General features: G+C 41.6%; 1 protein-coding gene and 1 long non-coding RNA gene across 2 annotated transcripts; one reads left to right on the forward strand and one right to left on the reverse strand.

The window, feature by feature from the left end:
* Window positions 1-1,114: 1,114 nt before the first annotated feature.
* On the reverse strand, window positions 1,115-2,614 carry LOC109923182 (POU domain, class 3, transcription factor 4-B-like). Its single transcript, XM_048605169.1, has one exon. The coding sequence runs from the start codon at window positions 2,612-2,614 to the stop codon at window positions 1,421-1,423; it is 1,194 nt and encodes a 397-aa protein (XP_048461126.1). The 3' UTR covers window positions 1,115-1,420.
* Window positions 2,615-4,223: 1,609 nt separating this feature from the next.
* LOC125484827 lies at window positions 4,224-23,689 on the forward strand. Its single transcript, XR_007263650.1, has 3 exons — window positions 4,224-4,322; window positions 9,469-9,556; window positions 23,552-23,689. It is a non-coding gene; the product is annotated as an uncharacterized LOC125484827 (long non-coding RNA).
* Window positions 23,690-25,158: the final 1,469 nt, after the last annotated feature.

Consider the following 25,158-nt stretch of genomic DNA (forward strand, 5'->3'; position numbering starts at 1 on the left):
ACGGTATCTTTTTAATAACAAATTTATTTGAACAGATTTGATTCCTTTGTACACCAAAATGAAATTCTTGTCACCAAATCACAAACTTAAATTGTGTCACAGTCAAATCTGACATCAAATATATAATTTATTAAACAACAAACTTTTTTTTACTGTTTTCTTAACCGTGATTCTGTCTTTTAAAAACATAATACAAAATTTGAGGAAAATAAATTACTGTTCGCAGCCTCCATAAGTAATCCAAATATAATCGTTGAAAAAAGAAACATTTAAAGAAAATATCTTATATTTCAGACCAGCAACTGACCTGTCTTTTATTTTTAAATTTAAAAAGTTCTGTTTTATAATCTCCCTCCTCCCCACTCGTAACAAATAGCAAGTTTCTGAACTCCTCTGAAATACGCGTTTTGTACTGACAAAACAGTATTTGCCAGATTTCTATCCCCTTACCAGCGGTTTCCACGGCAGTGCTAATGTTAAGGGTCTTTTGTTTATGCTGCAGTCGGAAGAACCACGAAAATTCTCCTTAAATCAAATTCGGGGCAACCTTGGTCTTTCAAATACTTCAGACCGTTGCTTAAAGCGAGGTTCGTGAGCAGTTTTAGGGCATTTTGGAAATAAGCTGCGTACTGTTTCTGTATGTGTCTTTTTTTTAAAAAAAAAACCGGTCCTGTTATTAAACAATACTCTGGGGCCTAACCGTGTGTATATTGCATTTTCTACCAGTCCAGTCCAACAGATAATACAACACTGCACGCTTTGCTATCAGGTCCCTCTGTTTTGCAACCAGTTACGGAAACGAAGGGTTGTGGGGAGGGAGGGGGAGAGAGAGAGAGAGAGAGGGGAGGGGAGGGGAGGGGGGGGGGGGGGAAGGGGCAAACACGCCATCCATAGCAACAGATTCACCTGATATAGCCGAGAGAACCAAGGCGCTGATAGGTGTTAGGCACACAGTCGGTCTGCAATCCTTTTGTTTTTGCCGGGGTGGGGGGAGGTGTGGTGTTGGGAAGGGGGGGAAAGAGAAAAAGAAAATGAACCACAAAGACCTTGTCCCCTCGACGCTTTCTTTTTTTTCACCACGGGGCGGTGGGGGTGGGGGGGGAGGTGGGGGTAAGATCCGAGACGTCTGCTAAAACTGTACATCGAGTTGGAGAGAGGCTTCGCCCCGCTTGCAGACTTTTCTCGTTTCAGATATACAACTTTCTCGTTCTTTTTCTTTTAAGAAGTGTTCTGCCTCTATCCCGGTTGCGGCAGTCCAATATGTAATTTAAGTGGGGGTTGAGGAACGAAGGAGGGTGGAGGGGTGATGGTGGGGAGATAAAAGGAGGTGTGTGTGTGTGTGTGGGTCTCTCTTCTCCCTTTCTCTGTTCGGGCGAGTCCCCCAGCCAGCGCTGAGTGGAAAGGATAGCAGGGAGGGCGGTTAAAGGTCGCGGTGGGTCGGGGTCTCTGAGTCCATACTGTGGACGAATACCTCGTCTTGCTGATGAAGTCCAGGCGGCGTCATCCTCTTCTCCTTCTGCCTCCGGTTGCAGAACCAGACCCTTACCACCTCTTTCTCCAGTTGCAGGCTGTCGGCCAGGGTGGAGATCTCCTGGGCGGCTGGCTTGGGGCACTTGAGGAAGTGAGTCTCCAGCGCTCCTTTCACGCTCACCTCGATGGAGGTGCGCTTCTTGCGCTTCCTGCCCTGGGCTGCGATCTTGTCGATGCTGGTGGGGCTCCCAGTGCTGGAGTCGGCCTCCTCCAGCCACTTGTTGAGCAAGGGCTTGAGTTTGCACATGTTCTTGAAGCTGAGCTGCAGCGCCTCGAACCTGCAGATGGTGGTCTGCGAGAAGACGTTGCCGTACAGGGTGCCCAGGGCCAGCCCCACGTCCGCCTGGGTGAAGCCCAGCTTGATCCGCCTCTGCTTGAACTGCTTGGCGAACTGCTCGAGCTCGTCCGAGGTCGGCGTCTCCTCGTCCGAGTGCTCCAGGCAAGAGTGGCCGGCTTGGCTCAACTCGGCGCCGGCCTCGGAGCCCTCCCTCAGCCCCGGGTGCACTGCCGAGGTCTGCGGGGGCTGCCCCGGAGCCTGAGGCGGGCTGATGTGCTCCAACAACCCGTTGACTTGGAAGGCAGTCTGCGAGTAGAGATGCGGCGCCCCGCCTCCGCCGTTGCCCGCGCCGCTCCCCGCGCCGCTCCAGTGGGGCGAGTGGTGTTGACTCTGTTGTTGGTGATGCTGCTGTTGTTGGTGGTGAGGGTGATGGTGGTGATGGGGGTGAGGGTGATGGTGGTGATGGGGGTGTCGGTGGGGCTGTAACTCGTCCCTTCCCGGCTTCGAGTCCTGTTGACCCAGGGGACTGGCCGCAATCGCCGCCGCCGCCGCCGCCGCCCACGGGCTGCTGCCCTCAGGTACAGCCGTCACCCATTGGTGCGACAGAGGGTGCCCGTTCCCGGCCAGAGCCGGCAGGTAGTCACTGGCGAGGAGTTTGGAAGGGTGGCTCCGGAAAGTGGCGGCCGCCGCCGCCGCCGCCGCCGCTTGCATAGTGGAGGACGGCTCGCTGTGGACGAGGGAGTGCGATGTTAGCATGTTGTTTCTGCTGCTGCTGGTCAGGTACAGATTGGAGGCTGCAGTGGCCATGGGTTTCTCTCTCACTCACTCTCTCTTCCCCCCCACACACACCCCCCCTCCTCCCCAACCCCCCCCCCCCCCCACCCCCTCCCGCCACTCTCTCTCCCTCTCCTCCTCCTCCTCCCCTACTTTCCAACCTCCACCCCCCAACCCTTCCCCCCCCCCCCCCCCCCACCCGCCCACCTTCCGTAATAAGAACCTGCCCTCAACAACAGCAGCAGACTGAGCTTCTGACAACAAAGCGGAGACACTCTCACTCTCTCTTTCTTTCACACACACACGCACACGCACAGACAAGTGAGGGAGGGGGTGGGTGGGTTGTTTTGGGGTTTCTTTTTTTTGGTGGGTGGAGGGGGGGTGGTTTGGCGGTATGGGCGAGTTTGGGAAGATCAATGATAGGCAGCCTCCTGCACCAATAGCGAGCCACGCCGATGCCTACAAGAAGGAGACCAAAAACTTCAGGATGGGTGGCACACACATTAACGACCAATCGCGCCTCTTCAGGAGGTGGATCTCCAATTCCAAACTGTTTGTGTGTTTGTGGGGGGGGGGCGGTGTTCACCCTTTCCTTCCAGACTCCCAAATGTGTCCATCCAATGAGAATGTCAACAAATCCCGTTGGATTCCCTCCCCCGCCCTCCCCCTCCACCCTCCCCCTCAGGATAACTGACAGGTTCACATCTCGCCGCCTGTTAACTCTTTGAAGGAGCAGGGGACACTATTTCCTTTTGGACTAATCTGGCAAGTTTGTGCTCAGAAGTTTACATCCACCGAGGGTCTTCCCCACCCCCACCCTGCCTCCCCGTTCCCCCATCCAACCCCCGCTACCCTCCCCATCCCCATCCCCATCCCGACCGTTCAGGATGAAAACTAAAGCAAGACGCAGCCTTCTTCTGCAAAATGGAGAGAGCCTGTTAGCCCGCTTAGCAAAGCCACTTTTGAGGAAAACAGGCGTTTCAATTGAACGGCGGAGACTTGGCTTGCACAGTCCTGTATTCGGAGTTTGTCACCCCCGCTTTACATTTCCCCACAGTGTCGGCTTTAAGTCATATTCGGTCGGGCAAGTGGCGTGCAGATTTGATTCGCTCCCGTCAAGTTAAGCATTTTAGCAGCTACGCGACTTGTTTTTTTTTAATCACTCCGGTCGCTCCTTGCTGTTCTCACTCGGTGAAATTCGTAATACAAGGAGGACCCCGCCAGCTATCAAATAATTGTCAAATTCAAAAAAAAAATAATCCTTTGCATATTTGTGAGCGCTAAAGGGTCAGACAACTAATACTGGACCCTGGACTCCAACGAATATGTAACTCCCTTTAATGCCAGAAATTATTTATATCAGTCTTTCTATTCAAAGGAAAGGGGATCTTTTCACAAGCAGAGCCAAGGCCAGCGAGAATCGAAGCTCCTAGTGCCAGCTATCCGGGTAGTTAGTTCCTCGGAAGCCTGATAAGAATTGATGAGGGCATTTTATAGGCACTTTGAGACAGAGGCCCGCGGAATAATTACATTTGACATCGGAATAACAGCTCCACAGTCCAGCTATTGGTTTGAAATTCCATTAAATACAACGAGAGATACGAGGTTAAGATTGATTTAAATTTGCATACATTTTCATATATTTAGAGGGAAAATAAAGGAAGCGCCGGCAGAAGTGCCCGCGATACTTTCCCTGAATTCAGCTGGGCTAACATTTCCAAGCATCTCCAGCCTACGAAAGGTGAGTATTTGGCATTTCATTGTTAACCGCATTTCGATTCGGATTTCGTTTTCAAAACCTTTTTGCACGGTTCAGTTTTGCAACGCGTTCTCAAGCGGCCGCGCAAGTTGGACATGTTATTTCAATCATTGTAGATTTTTGTTCTGCAACCCCTTTCGCTTTAAAGAACCCTTGGCCCAGAGACCTTCAGAGCGCACGAGCAAAATACATTGCAATGTTGGCCGGCGAGATTTTGCAGGGCTAAAGCGGCACAACGCAACAACACCGTTTAAAAACCAGTCCTTTCCATTGACAGCAGAGTGGTTCTCCTCCACGCACCCCTCTTTAAACCCCCTACCTACCCTCCACTGCAAGGCTTCAGGGCTGTCTCCCTGAACCCTGTGTTGTCTCAGTAAAGTTTGTGATGTTAAAGGCAATTTTACCCCTTGTTTGTGGGATGGTGTCTGTTTTCTTGCCCCGTGTGTGTGTGTTTTGGGGATACTGTGGACTGATTCCACCCAGCATTCTCAAGGTCAAGCAGAAAGGGCGAAAAGACATTGTGGTCCACGAACCTATCTGCTCGTGTAACTTACCAAAAGCAAATGAACCGCTCAGTGAGCTATCAAAGCAGACAGCACATCATATCTAAGGCTGACAGGAACAGGAGAAAACGGGAGTCAGAAATTGACAGTAAAGCATCGTGGCGAGTATTTTGAGTTTGATAAACAGTCAAATATCTGACCTTTGAACGGCGTGATTTTAATTTATAATTGTCGCCTTGCCAGCACGCAGCGCACAAAGGTGAGGAGATCACATCAGTTTACTGAAGCTGGATTTACGGCTGGTTGTTTTAGTTCGATTTGCCACGTTATTTGGTGCTGGGGCTATTTTCCCTCCTCTAAAAGGCCTGACGGAGGAATTTCCCTCTTAGCTCTTTCATGTTAGAAACTAACAGGCGCTAACTTTCCAAGTGTAACAGATGCGGCTCTCAGCCGCCCTTTTATCCTGATTTCCTTATTCATAGACACATTTTTGCGCCGATGATCTCGGTTACCATAGAGAGAGAAATAAAAGAGAGAACAGTGGTCACATTATACCATATATCCAAGGAGCAGAATAAAAAAAAAAGCCAATTCAAACAAGGAGTCTGGCCGGACACGAGACAGGGACCTAGGGAGCACAAGGGTGCTGTCGCAGGCTGCTAACTGCAACTTTAATATATATACAAATGTAGAATCAGTTTTAAAAATATATATATAATGTTAAAGGATTCCATCTGCAAGCAAAGGGCACGCTTTCAGCCCGGATTTGCTAACTGTTGGTGGTTAGATTTCCAACCCTTGTCAATAGGGGGGAGAAAAGAAAAAGGCATAAAATCTCGGAGTCCAGACTGTCAATCAGTGCCAGGACCTTTGAGACTAGAACCTCACCTGCCCTGTGTGAGCAACTTCTGTTACAAAAACCGCATTGTGCCGCGCCAGATCGTGTTGAAATTCACCCCGAGAGGCGTTTTCTCTTCCACCGGCCGGACGAATTTGGTTTCGTTTTAAATGCAGAATTCTTGAGAGGAAAGTGAAGGATGTCGATTGGAGTGGGGGCTGGTGGGGGAGGGGGAATGGTGTTGGTGGTGATGGAGGGAATGTGGTGGTCTCTGGTTTAATCGGGCGTCCTCCCCATTAGAAGTAGTCAAATTGGAGATCTGAAACGCCCCATTCCTTTTCCCTCTTCGATGTCAATTAAGCCCAGTCCCATTTTTAAAATATATTTTCAAGGGTTTTGGAGACAGCGTCGTTAGGTTTATATTAGCAAGGTGCAATATCCTTTCCTTTGCTCAAACTTTTATCCATCCCTGTCTGTGATATCAGTCCAATCGTGTTTCCATATCCTTAGCAACCAATAAACCGGTTAAGAACGCTCCCTCCGTTATCAATGGGCTACTGCTACAGCCTAGGAAATCAGATTATGGCATTGTTTTTTTTAAAAAAAGAACAAATCTTTTTGCAATTCTTCAAATTGTCAAACCTTCTTGTCAATTCATTGCAGCAAGGTGTAAGTTGTCCACCGAAATTCTCCATGATCAAGTCGTTTCAATGTATAAAACTGAAAGCATAGGCTTTGACTTGTATTCGCACTGACATCCTCAGAGCAATTTGTCTCCAATAACAATACTCCATTTAATTTTGAAAATTTCTTTACGAATGGCGCTGTATTCATGAAGCAAGTGGAAAGTCCTAGGAAGTGCCAGGAGCTTGAAATTTCTACAGTGTCCCGACTCCATGTCAATGAAACGTTCATTCTTTGTCATAACTTGGAACAGGTTAGAGAGAAGACGTGACATATTGAGATAAATATGCACTGTGTGTACCTCTAAAAGCCTAACAGTCGCTGAGATTGTTTGGGGCATCCCAGTGCGTAGTAAATTCACAGCGAATGTTTGTGATGAAACAGCAAAGAAGTAGAAACAAAAACAGAAATTGCCGGAGACATTCAGCAGGTCTGGCAGCATCCTTGGAGAGTTAACATTTCGCGTTCTGTCATCCTTCTTCAGAGCTGAAGTTACTCCAGCAATTTCTGTTTTTGTTTCAGATCTCAAGCATTCGTGTTCTTTGTTTTATTAAAACAGTCTTTTTTTTAAAAAAAAGATCTGGGTTTAGAAACATTAAAAAAAAATGCTTCTGAGGAAGGGTCACTCGACCCAAAACATTAACTCTGCTTTCTCTCCACAGACGCTGTCAGACCTGCGGAGCTTTTCCAGCAATTTCTGTTTTTGTTAAAAGTAACTTACTTTGGCTACACATGCCACTCCTTGTACAGTGTTTGCCTTCCCATGTCTTCTGGAATTCAGATCCAGTCAATACGAGTTGTCATTGTAATATGTTACCAGGCGGCTGTCTGTTTCAATTAAGTCTGTTCCATATTTTGTGAGCTTTAAGCGGGCGTTTGAGAAGATTTGCAGCTTTATCTCTTTGAAGCTCAGTTCTCTAATTTTGGATCTTTATACCTCCTAACGAGTGTGTGTGTGCACGAGAGAGAGAAAGAGCGAGTTGCATGTCGTTTGCACATTGGAACCAGATTATCAGTGGTTTCTCTGCGATGTGTTGGGAATGAAAGACTGCTGACAGAAGAATATCGTTGTCGGCTCTTGAAGCAAAAACACGCAATTAAACACTGTATCGCAGGTCAGAAAAATTGCGAAAATTTGATGCGGGGCCCGAGAGACCCAATGACATATTGGAACAAGATCGATACTGAGCGTCCAATACAGTACAAAACTACCTGGCCCTGCAGATTTTGATCGAATGCATGTGTTTATGACCGGAAGAATCCGAGTGAAATCATGCAGCGTTTTAATGGAAAGTCTCCTCAGATATTTACTGTCCATTCGTATTCAACAACGGCTTGGCCTAATTCGGAAAGAACCCTGTCACAATCATTTTATTTTAATTCAAGCAACCAGTTAGTGTAGCCTCGCTGGGGGAAGACGCAAACATGTTTCATGAATACAGGTCATTTAACAGGACAATGGTTATAAGTTAAGGGCTTTCCTAATAAAAATATAAACGAGCGTTTTGCTAAACCTCCCGTGCTATTTATTTCATGCAGGCGATGTCTGTTTAATTCGGGTTTTAAGGGAGAAGTTTGTGGCTGATGTTGTTTAGCAGTGAAAACAAAAATATGGAAAGCATAGTCCGGGAGAACTGCTCCAATAGGCTGTAGAGACCCCCTCCCACTCCTCACCTCTCCCTCCCACCCGCCCCCCTCAGATCGGTGGCCAGACCAAACGGATCGTAGGGAATCTGGGAGCACAGAGTGGGGCTTAAACGAATGCGGAACGGATACTGACTGGATAAGCCGGCCATGAATCTCCGCACGACTGGGAAAGGGGAGGGTCATCCCCAGAGGTTGTTTACAAATACAGATTGTAACGCTGACGAGATGCCAGCTCTGGTACAAGCGGGTGCTCCGGTCTGTTCATTGCAAGGGGGACAACCTGAGTGAGAGGGACAAGATCACCTCCTGCGCGGCCCCTTCAAAATAAAGTTGAAACGTTTGCTTAAGCGAGTAAGACAACGACGATTTTTAAAATACTCCTGTACTGACATGTCTCGGATAGCCCAACAATAAAATTTCAATACTGAACAACTTTTAATTTGGGCAAGGCACACAGGTTTGTGAGAAAGCAGTCAGACACTGGTTAGGTATTAACAGAATAAGTATTAATGAATGAATAATAACTAATAATAAATCCCTACTTTGTAGAACCACGCCCCTGACACATTCAGTTGTTCAATTACATTTTTTTTAGAAAAAGAATCTTTACATTTACCATGTGATGTGTTCTTGGTGTCTCCCGGAGTTGCGGCCATTCACGAGCAACTCCCTACAGTCTCATTTAGTGCCAATTAACGGGATGCCTCTAAACTTGTGGGCACAAAGCAACGGCAGGAAATTGGCAAAATCGAATTGCGAACGCTTCACGCCCTACAGATAGCTCTAAAGCAATACATGGGTGCAACTGAACATAGTGGTACAGATATTGGAAACGATTTCAGTAGCAACACGTTTAGCAAGCGTTCTCACCCCTGACCATTTCATGCCTCCATCTCCCTGGTTTATTGAGGGGTTTGTTATTTGTTTTAAAGTCAGGGAGTTAAGGTTTGTCAAGGTGGTTCTGCTTTGCGCGCTTGTAGCCATTTTACGGTGAATATTTGCCCCCACTTTAATCCAGGGGTACCCTTTCGAACGGTCACCGTGCCCGCTTACAATAAGGTGGCGGATTTCCCACTTTCTGCATTGGGATATGGTCTCTGCTGTGAATCAGTTTTTGAGGAGCTTCGGGGCAGGACAGGGCAAAGAGATTGATGCTGACACATGCAGTCGAATTTCTGATTATTTAAAATAAAAGTGTAAAATCGATCAATGCTGGTTGTTCTCCATTGCTTCAGGCAACAAGGTAGAACAGAATGGTACTTGGAAATAGAAGCTATCTTAATGTTTATAAATGTTACCCCTTAAAACAGTTCATCGCCAATTGTGATACTATCTAGTAATGAGGTTCTGTTTGTCCTTATTAAGATGTGTGCAGAGTTTTATTCGTCGTAATTCTGAACTGCAATAAATCCAAGTCGTATTTTATTTGTTTGATTCAATATTTTCTTTACCACAGAGCGCAATGTTATTAAAGCCTTATCTGGATTGATTGATCAATGCCTCCTAACTCACAGAGCTCAAACTACAGGTCATAAAACTTACAGGTATGTGGTTTCCCCGAGACCCTGTTACTTACTTGCTACTTAACTGGAAAATGTGACCTTTTAAAACAAAACTAGTTTTATTTACAGTTCGCATTTGTCTAGAATTTGCAGAAAATTCAAGGAGGAAAAGGGACAGTTTTGTCCTCGAGTAAAACAGCTGTTTGAGCCCACTCCCCATTTCCATTCCCGTTGTGTTTTGGGTTTGGATTCAGCTATCGTGAATTGCTCGTTAAAATAAGTTTTTTTTAAAAAGGGCGACATTTTGTACTGATGTTGTAATGTTGAACCTCACTTAAATTGAAAGGGATTGAAAGATCTGTGTTTACCAACTCCGCCGCCCCCCCACCCCGACACCAGACGGACCCCTCGATGTATCGAGTTATTGCGACATTATTGAAGGACATTCCGTGTTAGCTGTAGCACAAACTCTTTCAGTGTGACACCATGTGTCCAGCAACATCTGTATGCGAAATGATTGTGGATTTCTGGGGCTTCATCGGATCTGCAGACTGGAATCCATTTTTTTCTCTCTCAGCATTGTGTATTTGCCAATTCAAGTGATTATCCCGGAGGTTTTTTTTTACCCCGCTCTCTCACATTTAACAAAACATTGGCGTACACCCTGTTATCATTCTAAAATCTTTTCCTTTTCAGGAAATTGCATTTTAAACATCTGGAGAGAATTCATGCCATGGTTTAAAATCTGATCGTTATTAACACCAAATAAGGACTCCTTTATTAAAAAAAACTTAAGTGCTTTATTTTAGTGGGCGAGGTATTAGGGACAAAATTTAGGTCAAGGTTATAATATGAAGTGCTCCTGTGTGAGAGTGACATTTCACTGCTGCAAGAGATGATTATGATTGAGTTAGAACTGACGTGATGAGTTCCTGTGTTGTGCAGACTTGTGAAAAAAAATTGCCCCTTTATTTCAATAAAAGCGAGCAACTTTCTTCATGCAGTCATGGCAAAACAGGAATAAAACGTCATTACCGGCAATATATCCAATTACATGTTAGCCATGACCTCTTTCTCTCTCTCTCTCTACATATTGCATAGACAGAAATTGCTGGAGAAACTCAGCAGGTCTGGCAGCATCTGTGGAGAGAGAGTAGAGCTAATGTTTCGAGTTCAGTGACCCTATATATTAGCCGTGTAATGTGATAAATGTGGCGCGTGTTAGCTGAGCAGTTTCTTCAATGTGTTTGAACGGTATCCGCGCAATGTCCCCTCGTTAACTGTTAGGAATGACTTGCGCTTACGGTTAAATCAGAGACACGTACAAAATACTGGAATTCTACAGGATGTTGATTGGCAGCTGCGAGGAGAAGTGATGGGTTAATATTCATTGTATTGGCCCACTGGGTCAGTAATCAGTAAGGACCACCACAGAGGCGATCTAACCCTTCCACGTTTGCGAATTTCCGTTCTGTAATCCCAGTATTTCTATTTTTTCCCTATATCTGCGCGCGCTGCTAATGCTACTTCGTTTGATAATAAAACTTAAATATCTCCCACATACAGATTTGCTGTGGCTGTTAGCCACAATGTCTGTACAAGATAAACACGAAGAACGAAGCTGCTTCTGATACTAACGAGGCAGGGTAAGACAGGGAAATCGCCATTCAAAAAAAAAAATAGGCGTGTTACAGAATGATCAGGAGCTTTAACTGATAGGCAATCTGTTCCCAGTTACTGATACATTTACTGAGCTCGTATCATAATTTGTTATTAGACAGTAATGAAAGTAAAAATGATGAAACTGTGCGATCATTTTAGTCAGCTTTGCCTGCAAAATGTCTCCTTTATCAACCGCTTGCAACGATCTAATGTGCCTCACATCTAATTAGAAATGATAAAAGTTAGAATAGTCAAAAGTGGGTGCAGCTTAACCAGCCAGCGAGAAGAGTTGGCCTGTCGTGTCTCCCATTTAAGATTAAATTGGAAAGTATAAATGCTAAACGCACGCAGAGAGTTTTTAAATGTACAGACTGGAGCCGTTAGTGTTGTTTAGATTCAGTTACAGCCTGGGGCGAGAAATCCCCTTTCCCACCAGGACAAGAGCAATCCCGTTGGATGCATATTGGCCAAGGCTCTTTCTGATTTCCTGTGACCTGCTGTTCCCGCAATGATACGGACGTGATTTATAAGATACATACAATCCGCAAAGTTAATAATTGTGAAATTGTATACAATAAAGCGTGCAACAGCATTGAATATACACATAAACTCGAATAATGCCAGTTGCAGCTCGCGTTGTGCCCTGTCAAGCAGCCCTCAAACAAAGTCAAAGAAGAACACTCTGTGCATTAATGGGCGCCATTCAAAAATTTCAGCTACGTGCTCGCTAGCGATTTGTGGAACAATGTAGATGCTGTTGATAACCAGCCATTCTAATATCAATACACTATCGCTATAAGTCTTGTTCTTGATGATTCGGCTGAATTAATAGACCAGGGTTATATTAATAAAATAAATACAAGCGAAACTCCAAATTTCACGTTTTAAACAAAACGTGTCTTAAGGAAGTAAACTTCAGGGAAGCTGAAGGAATCTTCTTGGGTGACCAGGTCCCTCTGCCCCCAACACTGTCCAAGCTCTGGGTCACATTAATTCAGACGAAACACGCTGAACGTTACAAAGAGAATCGAAATTGTTTAAGGCTGTATCTGTCGCACATAATGATGTGCAGAGCAACGAGAACACCCGCCAGGAACTGTGTCAACACTCAACAGGGCTCTTAGCCCTCTCCTTCAATCAGGACACGGGCCTGTTTAGTTTTGAAGGAATCGGCCCACCATTAATCAGCACCCCCCCCCCCCCCCACCCCCACTCCCCAGCTTTGCGCTTTGGTAGTTTCTTTTAGAGCCCAGTTTCCACCAAATCTTCACTCCCCTTTTTACAACGTGGGAGAAAGAAGGCAGATTGAGCCAACCCCGGCTGCTTGAATCCCTAATAATACAAATGGCAGGGTATGTCCACCACATGACACCCCTCTCTGACGGTCTCGGCAGGCTGGAGTTGTGGTTTTGCCCTGGACCAGGTGAGCGCCCGGGGAGAACACAATCGCTGTCAAAGGCGACACCAGCACAGTTGAAACAGCAGAACAGAAATCGCGCTAACGACGTCGTTACGTACATGGCAGTTCCTACCCCCCACCCCTACTCTGCCCCCCTTCCCCGCACCCAAGAGAATAAAGGAAAGATTTCTTTTTACAAGTGTTAGTGCTTGCAATTCCTCATTATAATCTCACGGTCAGTCAAAACCAGGCAATGCATGATATCAACTGCAGTCAGAATCAGCGGGAATGATAATGAGCGTTCATCACTTGTTTAACCCGAATATCTGCACTAAGAATGGCCAGGGGATGCCAGTATTTTTCGATAAACCGCAGTGAGTGAATGCCAGAGCTCTGGTTTGTGAGCTTGGTCCAGACGCCAGGATGCGAGCGGGCACAGTTCCTGGAGCAACTGCAGTCCGCTCCTGCTGCAGCGAGAACCAGCCATCTCCCATCCTGTTAACACACAGACCGACACAGCGATACATAACATAAACAACAGGGGAGATTGGGAAAAGAAGCGCGCTCCACACAAGCAGGGTTTTTTTTGTGAACTCAATCAGCCCACTCTCACCACACTTTCTTTTAACCTCGATCCAGACAGACAGACAGACCCCAGAACACAGGCGGTGCTGAAAGTATTTACCCTGCCAATTCCGATTGCCCTTCAAGGAATAAAAGTTTGTCCGTTCTGCGAATGGAAGTTCGTTTTAGCGAAGCATCTGCTTGTATTTTGCCATTCAAAGTAAGAATGCTGTTAGAAGCAAAACAGAATTCGCTGGAAAATCTCAGTCGATCTGGCAGCATCTGTGGAGAGAAATCAGAGTTAACATTTAGGGTCCAGTGACCCTTCTTCAATTCTGTTCTAAAGAAGGGTCGCTGGACCCGAAACGTTAACTCTGATTTCTCTCCACAAATGTTGCCAGGCCTGCTGAGAATATCCAGCAGTTTCTGTTTTGTTTCTGATTTCCAGCATTCGCAGTTCTTTTGTTTCTTAAATAATGACATTGCTTATTTTTGAGCTATTTATTGGTTTAACTTATTCGAGAAATCAATTAAATATTGTTCGGTGTTATAAATCATTTATTTGAATTGTTTCCTAATGAAACATCTTCACAATAATAATGAACATCTTTACAATAGTAATGAACATCTTCACAATAGTAATGAACATCTTCACAATAGCAATTTATTTAATTCTTTCTATGAAAGTCTACGTGTCACAATCTTGTTAGTAGATTGGAACTTCGAGATGAAATTTACGATGGTGTTTGAAAATATTGCAAACTTGTATGAGATTACATAATGTCGAATGTCTAAAGCGTATGCATTTCATAAGAACTAATAATGCAATGGTACAACAGCATATTTTGAGTTCAACATGTGATTTAGTTGAGCAACATTTTGAATGTCGTGTCGAGTCCTTAACAAATCGTTGCAGTAGGAATTTCGAAGAACTTTTTACATTTTTTTGCCAATTTCGAAGGGCCGATGAACCCAGGGAGTACATCTTTAGGTCGAAGTTCAGTGTTTTTTTATTTGATCATGTATATTAAAAGTATTCTGTCTCAAATTCCCAAATTAAACCATTTGAATGTCGATTAATTTGAATATTACTTTCAAAACGACACATAGAACCAGGAAGTGTTTGAACTCAAAGTTTTTTGCTGGTTTCGAACAGGTGGAGTTTGGGAATGCGTAGCCCTTTATGTTGTTACAGCGACACAGGTGTAAGAAGTAACATTTTTTGACAAAGTAAACTTATTGGATTTAATTTTGGATGTTTTAAATTTGGCAATTACTCACTAATAATGTTTGAATAATCGGCAAGTATGTTAAATGTATTTCAATAAATAGCTTTGTGAGCAAACCTGATTGGTTGAAGAGCTAGGTCAGATGTCCCTGTTGATTCGTTTTGGTGTCTGATGACTTGTTATATCACAACCAAATCGTGTTCTATTAATACATAGAAATTCAATAACATTCTTTATTCTATATCAGAGTTAAACAAAGGCATTCTGTGTTCTTTTCCAATCATGTCGCTAGACAAGATGTCACACAGCTAGCTGGACCAAATTAATCATTAATGAGTTACAATGACGGACTCTTGTAGATTTTTTCTCAATAACAAAAATGACTATTGTTTTTACCGTGTAGAAATCTAGGCTTGTTCTGTTTCATCTTCATTCTGAGTTAGCTAACGAAAATTTGTAGGGTGGAGCACCTTATAGTTTAACTAGCTAGATATCAGAGGCAGAAAACAGCCAATATTTACCCATCTACAAATGTAATCCCCAAGGGGAATGCAGCTCATGAGAATGATGTGATGCACATCTGTCATGGACTTAGATGTATCTTTCAACACCGCTGTGATGCATGGTACATTACCTATCTATCTATCTACAATATACCTGTGTGTGTAAGGAGTTAACAATTTTCCTCTTTAAGTTGGAATGTCAAAATAATTCATTGTTTACACGATCAAATTAAGTGCAAAATTTTCTGATTTCAATATTCAGATTTTTAAAAAATGCACTAACTTAGTTCTAATATTTCAAATTGACTGTGAAGGACTTTGTTCTATCTTTTCACTGTCAATGAGTTGTTTAAGTAGTTTATCCTTTGTGGAATAATTTTTCTAGGATTCTTACAACAAAATCAATGTCTGTTACTACAGATGAAATGTTTATCCACCCAAAAATGGAATCTTTTGGTTTTGTCTTATTGTAGTCACATTCTGAATATTAAATCATGAATTCAAAGTGTCACAAAGTTCACAAATTGTATATTAGATGCATGTATGTGCATAAAAAAAGAATTGCACACTTGCAAGATGAAATATGTTCAATATTTAGAAGGGAAATCTATGATAATTCAGAAAGAACTAAAGTGTGCTTATCAAGATGATGAGATTTCAGGTAGATTTAAAATAAACTGAAACTGCCAATCCTGATACAATGCTTTATCAGTATTTACACTTCATTTTTTTTTGTTTAACTTCTTTTCTCTTTTGCTGCTTGGGAGGTATCTCTTTTTAACATTTATATTTGGCATGATGTGAATTTATATTAATATTACAGTACAAAACTAGTATGCTGTCATTACTATAACACAATTACTACAATACTGTCTACAGACAATGCTGCAAAATAGATAGAATTGTCTAACGATGTCTTGGACTTCAGGGCTACATAAAATCTGTCGATTTTTATCATAAAAATATATTTAATTAGCAATTTCAATCCCTCTTAGATAAAAAGCACAATATAAGCAATTATATGATAACTTCACAATTACTGCAGAAGGTTATTTCAATACGTTAAGAAAATGGCTCACCAGACTAGCTGACATGTTTGAATAGATTGCACTTCATACCAAACTAATAACAGAGGTAGTTAATTTGATTGTAATTTAAATGTGTCACTTTTAAAATATAAAACAAAAGGGAAAACTATGGAGTGAAGACATTTCCTGCATTCATTTATGTTGCAAAGAAGAATTGTCATATTTCGCAAATTATTTTCCAACTGTTTTTAAAATAATCTTTAAATGTGCTTGCACTCAAAAATAATCATACAAATTTAAAACACAGCCTTAATTTTTCTCTTTTTTTATTGTCTTCAATCCCGAGGGCAATTTGCCATACAACAATGCAGCTTCATTGATAGTGATAACTGCAGTACTGCATCTAAGTGGGCATTTTCCGTGCATGAGGTTGTACAATGAGTGTTGGTGTTTGATTCTATCATGGGGTTCATCACAGATTTGCTTCTATCCACCTAAAGTCAACATGCTAATCCAGGAAGTTGTGTTTGAAGATTGGGCATGGTTACTGGATACATCAGATTTGGTAACCTTTGTCAATTGTTCTTGTTTTCCTCCTTTCCTTAATACACCGTCATTAGACTGAGATCAGCCAAACTCACCCAATGCAGTGATTAAGCTGAAGATTTTCTTGATCCATATGGTGCATTGAAGCTTTAGGGCCTTCAAGAACAAGTTGATCTTCTATGTAAATGGAAAGAAAACACAAGTTATAGTGGATCAAAATCTTCAATAGCAATACTTATGAGAACAAGAATGGAGTTCAGGATGGTGAAAAAACATTTATAAGGCTTAAATTACTGGCCTTTTTCTGTGTATACACAATGTTCTTCTTGAAATGTTGCAAAATGTTGTACTGTTGATAGATCTATAAAATACTTGTTGTTATATTTGTGAATAGAATCAATAGGTTGAGCAATTAACTATTTTTCTTGGTTTTGAAGCGCATTTGTTGCATTTTAACTTGAATGAGTTCATTTTTTTCTCTGTTACAATTGAATAAAGAAGCAAACAAACTTATTCTGATTTTGCCGTAGCGAGGAATCTAATTATTTTTAAATTCCTTTGATCACCTTGAACAACATAATTACTCTGAAATTCTGTTGACTATTTTGATCCTACTATAACTCTTGATTTTTTTTTTCACTTTCAGTATGTGGGCACTCCACCTTGTTTCAATTAAGAACACCATGTAATATATAAACCTTTGCCTATTTTTATGATTTTGGATGTATTCACATAATCAATTATAAATATTTCCTTTGCCTTTTGCTTTAACAAACTTAACCTTTGCACGCTTCAGGAATTATATTATCTGAAAGGAATACACTTGATTTCATTAGCTACTATTGAGTTCAGAAGTCTGTTTTTTAAAAAATATAAATGTCTGGATCACCAACGCAATGTATGAAAGAGGAGTGATTAGAGGAATCACTGAAATACCCAGCTTTTTAAATTTCGAGACAAGGTAACTTTGCAAATTGTTTATATGCAGAACAGTGATTGGGAATTGAATCCAAGAAGCAGACTGATGTCCAAATCTTCTGATACAGTACTATGAATAAAGATATTAAATTAACATAAAGATGATGTGTGTTTAATTTATATAAGGACATAAAATAGGAATCATACCATATCGTGAGCATTAAAACAGCAGTGAAATAATTTCTTTTGAAACTTTAGAGTTGTGTTATTCAAAATAACTCTGCCCTGGTGACTCTTTATATAGCTGAATATATGTATAGATGGCAATATGCATTCGTAAGTTATTGTTTGCCATGTAACAGATTATTTGTAATTGTTTTGGCGAAAAAACAAAATGGGTAGCAGATCAAATTGGATACAAAATGAGTTAGACTATCAAACTTAACAAAACAATGGCCAGATATTGAGGTAGCAGTGCATCTAATGACATTGGCCTTCAAATAACATCAAACCCCCACACACATTTATATTTTTATGTACTCTTGCATTGCAAGTTGTGCAGTGTAAGCTGATAATGAGGAAGCTATGATTTGAGTCAACAGGGAAAATAACTGTGTATCTCCTTTACCAATCAAACTAAAAGATTTTGAAAGGGCTGAAGAGGATATGTGTATTAGTGTGGGTGGATTCAATGCCAAATCAGGGACACACAGAGAAATAAAGAAAGGAAAATCAAGATTGGATGAAGGGAAACAGAGAAAAAGAGTGACAGAAAGAGAAATACTTCTTACTTCAATACTTCTTGCTGGTATTAGTCCAGACTACTGATACTGCATGGGGAAGGAATCCCACATAAAGTTTTCAGCAGAAGAAAGCTCAATCTTGATGAACATTAAAAAGCTTATTACATTGTACTTAATAGCTAGTTACATTTCATCCAAGATATATGATTGTTTCTGTGAATCTATCAGGTTCAACAAAGGTGTTGAGGCATCCGGTAACATGAAACAAACACCTTCTTCTGGTTAGCTTCTCCCAGGATCAGCCCTTTTGTATCCTAATGGGCTGCATTTGCCTCATGAAATCACTTAATTATTTCAGGTACTGTCAGGCATATCTAGCGTATCCTCTCAAGCTTTATCTTGTTGTACAATTCTTTATACAGCAGGTATAATTATTGATTAGATTGTTTCAAATAAGCATGTATGTTCAGCACAATCCTATGCTCCCTCAAGTCTCTAACTTTATAAATTCAGTCAATCTGGCGGCTCGACTATCCATCTGATCAAGTATGTGTTTGACTGGGATGAAATGTGTTTCTGTCATCAGAGGACACTTGATTCGACTGCTGATCTCACATTGGAGTTGGCTCTGGCTGTTCTCACTCTTGACATAATTTGTTAGCTTCAGCCCATTGCCGCATTACTGGGCTATTGCTCTTTAGTAGACCAGGGCTGAATATTACTTGTCTCATTGTGTGTTTTCAGCAGGAGGCATGCAACATATAAGCTGAGGGATACCCAGCCCACCATCTTCCTGTCCAACCCAGAACTTACCCCATAATACAGGTGCACCATTGGCAGCTCATTAACCATTTGTAAATACACAGTTGAGAGTCAATTGAGCTTGTCAAAAGTTCAAATGACCCTGATAATACACTGCCCAAGCCAAATTACAGCCAAGAGTGGCATTTATGTCTTTTAAAATAAAGTTCATAGAACTGTGGGAAGGAAGGAGGTGCCCAGTTCTCAGCTGATGCCCTTTATGCGCCCTTCAAATTAATAGCCCCCACATCCTTATTAGCCTCCTGCTTTGCAAAATGCATCCCACATTCCTTTCACCCTCTTCCTTAATTTTTGCAGATGCTCCCTGACCAAATCCCCAGATTTATCTTAGATCAGGATATGCCTTGCCTCAGCCTGCAATACTGGAAGCATCCACTGCTAAGCTGATGGTGCTGTCAATACTGCTGGAGATTGGCCAACAGATCCTGAGAGTGGGAGTTCCTCCCTAGCGAGGGATGGAAATCTCGTAATGAGACAATGTAGCTTGCCCATGGCACCTTATGGCTGCAGCTGGGGGAATGGGGGCTCCAATGGCAAGACAGCTTTCAGCCAAGTTTTTTCTGGGGTGCAAGCTGTCTGCCTTCTTCCACTTCCATATTTTTTTCACTCTGGTGTCTGCAATTGCATTGCACCATGCTAGTGAGGTATATCTGTTGCTGATTTGATCATGTTGAAAGAAACAACCATTTCTGTTGAGATCCTGATCCACTCTATTTAACCGTGTTCCAGACTTGGCAATGTGCATTACAGTTAATCATTTGTTGTTGATGAAATTTCTGGTCTTTCTTACAGGCTTGAAAAAAAAAAATTTGGGGGGCTCATTGGTGAAGCAATCACTTTGGAAACATAGGGAGTTACATTTTTACTCTTCTCCCCATCAATATTTCTGGTAATGAAAACCACATTGGAATGCTGTGGAGCAGTAGTTTTCTAGAGCTAAGAAGAGTTTGATTTTCCTCTGTGAGAGATTTCTCATTGTTTGGACTCTATGTTCAGCTTTGCCATTTGACCGAGGATACCTTGGTGAACTAGTGATGTGTTGGAATCCTGAAATAGTTGCTAATTTTTCGAATGCATCATTGGCAAGTTGTGGTTCATGTTCTGACATAACCACATCTGGGATTCTGTGAGTGGGAAATATTTCATGTAGGAATTTGGTGGCTACATCCACAGTGGTTTAGTTTAATCTCTTTATTTTGATCCATTGAGACATATAATTGACCAGTATTAGATGCCAGTGGCCTTCAAAGATAAACAAGTCAGTTCCTATTCATAACTATAAACTAGTGGGAAAGGTAATAGGAGCCAACCATTGTTTTCTTTCTTGATTATGTCTAGCACATGTCTGATAATTAGCCATAAGAGCTACTTTTCTATCAAGTTAACGAGTGTCCTTGATGTAGTTTGTCAAGGATATTTGTTGCATTGAAGGCTAATACTAAGTCTGTTTCAAGAACCAATAGTCAACAATGATAATGAATTGTTGCCTGTGTCCAAAATAATTAAGTTGGAGATAGTATATTAGCATGGCTAAAGTAATTGGCTAATTAATTAAAGACAGAGAGTTGGGATGAGGGGGTCATTTTCAGGATGGCAATCTGTAACTAGTGCTGTGTCACAGGAATCAGTGCTGGGACCACAATTGTTTATAATATATATTAGTGACTTGGACGAATGTACCAAGTTTGCAGAAGACACAAAATAATTGGGAAGGCAAGTGGCAAGGATGACGCAAAGAGTTTGCAGAGGGATATAGACAGCATGAGTGAGTGGGCAAAAACTTGACAGATGGAATAGTTTGTGGGAAAATGTGAAACTATGTACTTTGGCAGGAAGAATAGAGGAGCTGAATATTATTTAAGTAGAGAAAGCTTGCATAAAACTACTGAACAGACAGATTCAGAGTCATTGAGCATGAATCACAAAAGGCAAGTATCCAAGTTTAGTGGGTAATAAAGAAGGAAAATAGGATGTTGGTCTTTATTTCAAAGGGAATTGAGTATAAAGTAGTGAGGTATTGCAAAACCTATAAAAGGCAATACTCAGACCACAGCTGGAACACTGTGAACAATTCTGAGTGCACTGTCTAAGGAAAGATATACTGGCATTGGAGGCAGTCCAGAAAAGGTTCACTAAGCCGATACCAGATATGATGGGATCATCTTATGAAGACAGTTTGAGTAGATTAGGCCAGTACTCATTGGAATATTGAAGAAAGAAGGGTAGCATGGTGGCTACATGGTTAGCATTGCTGCCTAACAGTGCCAGGGACCTGGGTTTGATTCTACTCTCCGGCAACTGACTGTGAGAAGCTTGCACATTCTCATCTACATGGGTTTCTTCTGAGTGTTCCGGTTTCCTCTCATAGTCCAAAGATGTGCAGGTTATTTCCCATAATGTCCAGGGATGTATAGGTTAGATGGATTAGCGATGGGAAATGCATGGTTATGGGATTAGGGTGGAGGGGTGAGTCTGGATGGGATGCTCTTTGTAGGGTCAAGGTGAACTTGATGGGCCGAATGCTTCCATGCTGTAGTGATTCTATGAGAGGTGATTTTATTGAAATATACAAGATTCTGAGGGGACTTGATAAAAAACTTATTTCCCATTGTGGGAAAGTCTCATCAAGGCACATAATCTTACAATAAAGCATTACAAATATAAGGCAGGGATGAGGATGAATTTCTTCTCACAGAGGGTAGTGAATCTATGGAATTCCTTACCATCGAGGTCTGTTAAGGTTAGGCCATTAAGTATATTCAAGGCTGAGATGGACAGAATTTTAATTGGTATGGGAATCATATGAAGAAAAGCCAGGAAAATGGAGTGCAGGATTATCAGATTGGTCATGATTTCATTGAATCGTGGAGCAAACTCAATGGGCTGAATGGCCTAATTCTGCTCCTACATATTTTGGTCTTATCATCACTAGATTCCTTTTCCAACCAGCCTTCTATACAATGTAAACATATAGTGAGACATTTGGGATCATTTTTCTGTTCCTCTCTGATGAAGTTCGGCTTTGTTTGTGCCACTGGCCATACATTATTTTTTGTTTAAGAGTATGTATTAAATTTGTCAGCTAATTATTTATCCGCTGGTGTAAAAACAGTCACTGGCGAAGGCATCTGCTGATATCTGCAATTCCCCAAACAAGTATTTGGTCACAAAAACAAATCACATGAGATGAAGAGAAAATTATTGTATCCATGGATGCATCTTTATCAATTCTACTTCATCTAACAGTGGGGCCATTGGTTTATGACCAGTCCGCAGAAGATCCATGAGACCATGCGAGTCATCCTGAAATCTCAGGTATTACAGTCCCAGCTGATGTTATTTCTGAATAAGTATGATCTCAGATTGAAATCTGCCTTGATTTTTCATGCCTTGTTTTTTTTTAAAATGCGGTCTTTCTCTGAAACATAAGTGCACAAAGCTGCACATTTGGTTTTATCAATAAGACAGAAGTGTGATACACAAAAGAAATAAAAAATAAAATAAAACAAACCAAGCTATCTACATACAACATGGCTTGACAAACATCAAAACACATGGCAATACAAAATTCTATCCACTCTCCATACACTATCCATCACTTTATATTTATTCAAAATCCAGAGAAACTTTCCTTCCGTGTCCATTCTGTAAGTTTGACTTCAATGTTGCTTCTGAGTTCTCGTTCTCTGTACTGTGAATTCGTTCCCCTGCAATACTCACGCAACTGAAAGCCTATACCTTCTCGGTCTTTTAATAATCTACTGAGTTCAAATCAAATTCTCTGGCTTTGGAAGTTTCAAAAAATTTACTCTTTCACTGGGGTAATTTATTCCCTTAATTTCTCTGAATATTCTTCTTTTCTAGTAGAGAATATAATTGCATTTGGTTTCAGTTAAGTCTCCTTCGAACTGAATCAAAAAGTGCTTGAAATAAATTTTAAAAATTCTCACCCCAGATTTTGTTAAATCCACACGGTGGCTCAGTGGTTAGCACTGCTGCCCCACAGTGCCAGAGACCTGGGTTCGATTCCACCCTCGGGCGACTGTCTGTGTGGAGTTTGTACATTCTCCCAATGTCTGCGTGGGTTTCCTCTGGGTGCTCCCGTTTCCTCCCACAGTCCAAAGATGTGCAGGCTAGGTGGATTGGCCATTCTAAATTGCCCATGGTGTTCGGGGATATGTAGATTAGTTGGGATTAGGGGGATGGGTCTGGTTGGGATGCTCTGGGGATTGGTGTTGGCTTGTTGGGCCGAAGGGCCTGTTTCCTCAGTGTAGGGATTACATGATAATGGCTTAATGCCTTATGTCTCCAGTCATAAATACCCTCAATAAATATATTGACTTATTTCAACAGTCCAGGAGATTTTGCTGTCACATACTGACTTTAAATCATGATTCTGCAAAGTCTCTTGGAGTTAATTTGTTAAAACCTTTCCCAACCCACATGCCACTAATTTAAAACCTGAAAGTCTGAACAAAAGATGGTATTGTCTGTAATTCACACACTTTTCCTTACAAAGGCCAACATAAAGTGGAGAAACTCTAGTTCAATAGTTGCATATTGAATTTCTGTATCAAATAATGCTTGAACTATATAATATGTTGGTTTCCTGTATCTTTCTAGAGGCTCTTGGAAGACAACTGCTTCAGTACTTCTGCGTGAAGCATCCATCTAATAGTTGGGATTGATGAATATTGTAGTTGGCTGAAACATCTGTGGAGGTCGTTGGTCTTCTGAATGTTCTCTTCTGAACGATTGTCCTAAAACCATTGTTCAGATTTTTTTGAGTAAGTCTTTCCAAGGTTTGGTGATGATTGCTAAATGAGGTAAAATGTTGTAAACTGGTTTGCTATTCCATAAATATCTGTATATCATATACTTTGCAATAGGAAACTCTTTTACTGCCTTTTTTAAAAATAAAGAATATGACTTTACGCCATCATTGTCAATATGCTTCTGCAAGGACAAATATATCATCTACATAGTATATAACACACTTCAAAACTTGTAGATAATTGTATATTAGAATACTGGAAGATCTTTGGAACTGAGGCAATTTAAAAATGCAATCTGTTGAGTAGTATCTCCCAAACTAAGTGACGAATGTGGCATGCAGATTTGATATTTTAACTAATGGAATCTGCCAGAAGCCACTATTGGCATCAAGCTTAGTGAAGATCATGCTTTAGGAGGGTTTTCATAGCTGTCATCTACAGCCAGGGTGGATTTCTCTAGCCACCATCATATTAAGTTGTATAACTGATGGAACCATTCAGTTTTGGATGGTTCCCATGCCCGAACATCATTCTGTTGGTTTTGTCAGCTGTGAGAAGGTGTCTGTGTTGGTCATCCCTCGTAACTGTGTTTTTTCACTTGCCCCTATTAAAGGATGATAAATCTTCCTCAGTGTGTACAGGCACAATGGTTTAGCTTCTTTTCTTAGTGTGTAAAATTTGTGTAATCTGTGTAAAACGTAACCAACTCAGTGAGCAGTTTTGGATAATTTTTCTTGAAACTTCTCTTCTCTGTAAGTTCTTAAGGAGGTTTAGAATGAAATATACTTTCTTGCTCAACAGTAAGCTTCGCTGATGGTGGATGATGAATGTCTTTTCTGTGTAGCAATCATTATGATGCTTCAAATGCGCTGTCAATTTCCCTTTAATTTTGCGGGTTGTTCCACCCATCACAGGTATTATTAAATCAAGAGATTGAAATTTCATTGTCCTCAACCAAGGATTTTTCTCAGATAGAGTTATAACACTTGCCCCATTGTCAAGTTATGGTATATCGAGGTAAGTTATGTCAAGGTATGGCTGAGTATTCTGGGTTTTCTTCCCAAGGCATTTGTTGTAAGATATTAACTTCCTTAAGTAAGCAAGCATTGTTTACCACTTCAACATTGTTCTTGAGTGATGTACATTCTCTGGAAATGTCTCATTTTCTTACACAAGTTGCACTGGTGTGATATACCTAGACATTATTTCAGTCTGTATGTATTTTTAACTTGACATCTGGAACAGAGTTCTTGTGTCAAAGGATGTAAAGGAGTTTTATATCAAACTTGTACCTTAGAAAGTTGATAAAGACTGATGAGCTTCTTGAGCCTGATTGGTTTTCTGTTCCCATTGCTCACGTACTGTTTATGAACTTTATCTCCTACCACAATCTGGTTAGGACTTTCCAGCGTATGATCCTCTTTTGGTCGTAACTGATTGGAAAGAAATGGTTCA

This window comes from Rhincodon typus, chromosome 14, assembly GCF_021869965.1.
Source record: "Rhincodon typus isolate 14 chromosome 14, sRhiTyp1.1, whole genome shotgun sequence".
Classification (NCBI taxonomy): domain Eukaryota; kingdom Metazoa; phylum Chordata; class Chondrichthyes; order Orectolobiformes; family Rhincodontidae; genus Rhincodon; species Rhincodon typus.

Bases quoted from the DNA above. Each gene is read 5' to 3' on its own strand.
- LOC109923182 (XM_048605169.1), bottom strand. From the start codon at position 2,614: ATGGCCACTGCAGCCTCCAATCTGTACCTGACCAGCAGCAGCAGAAAC.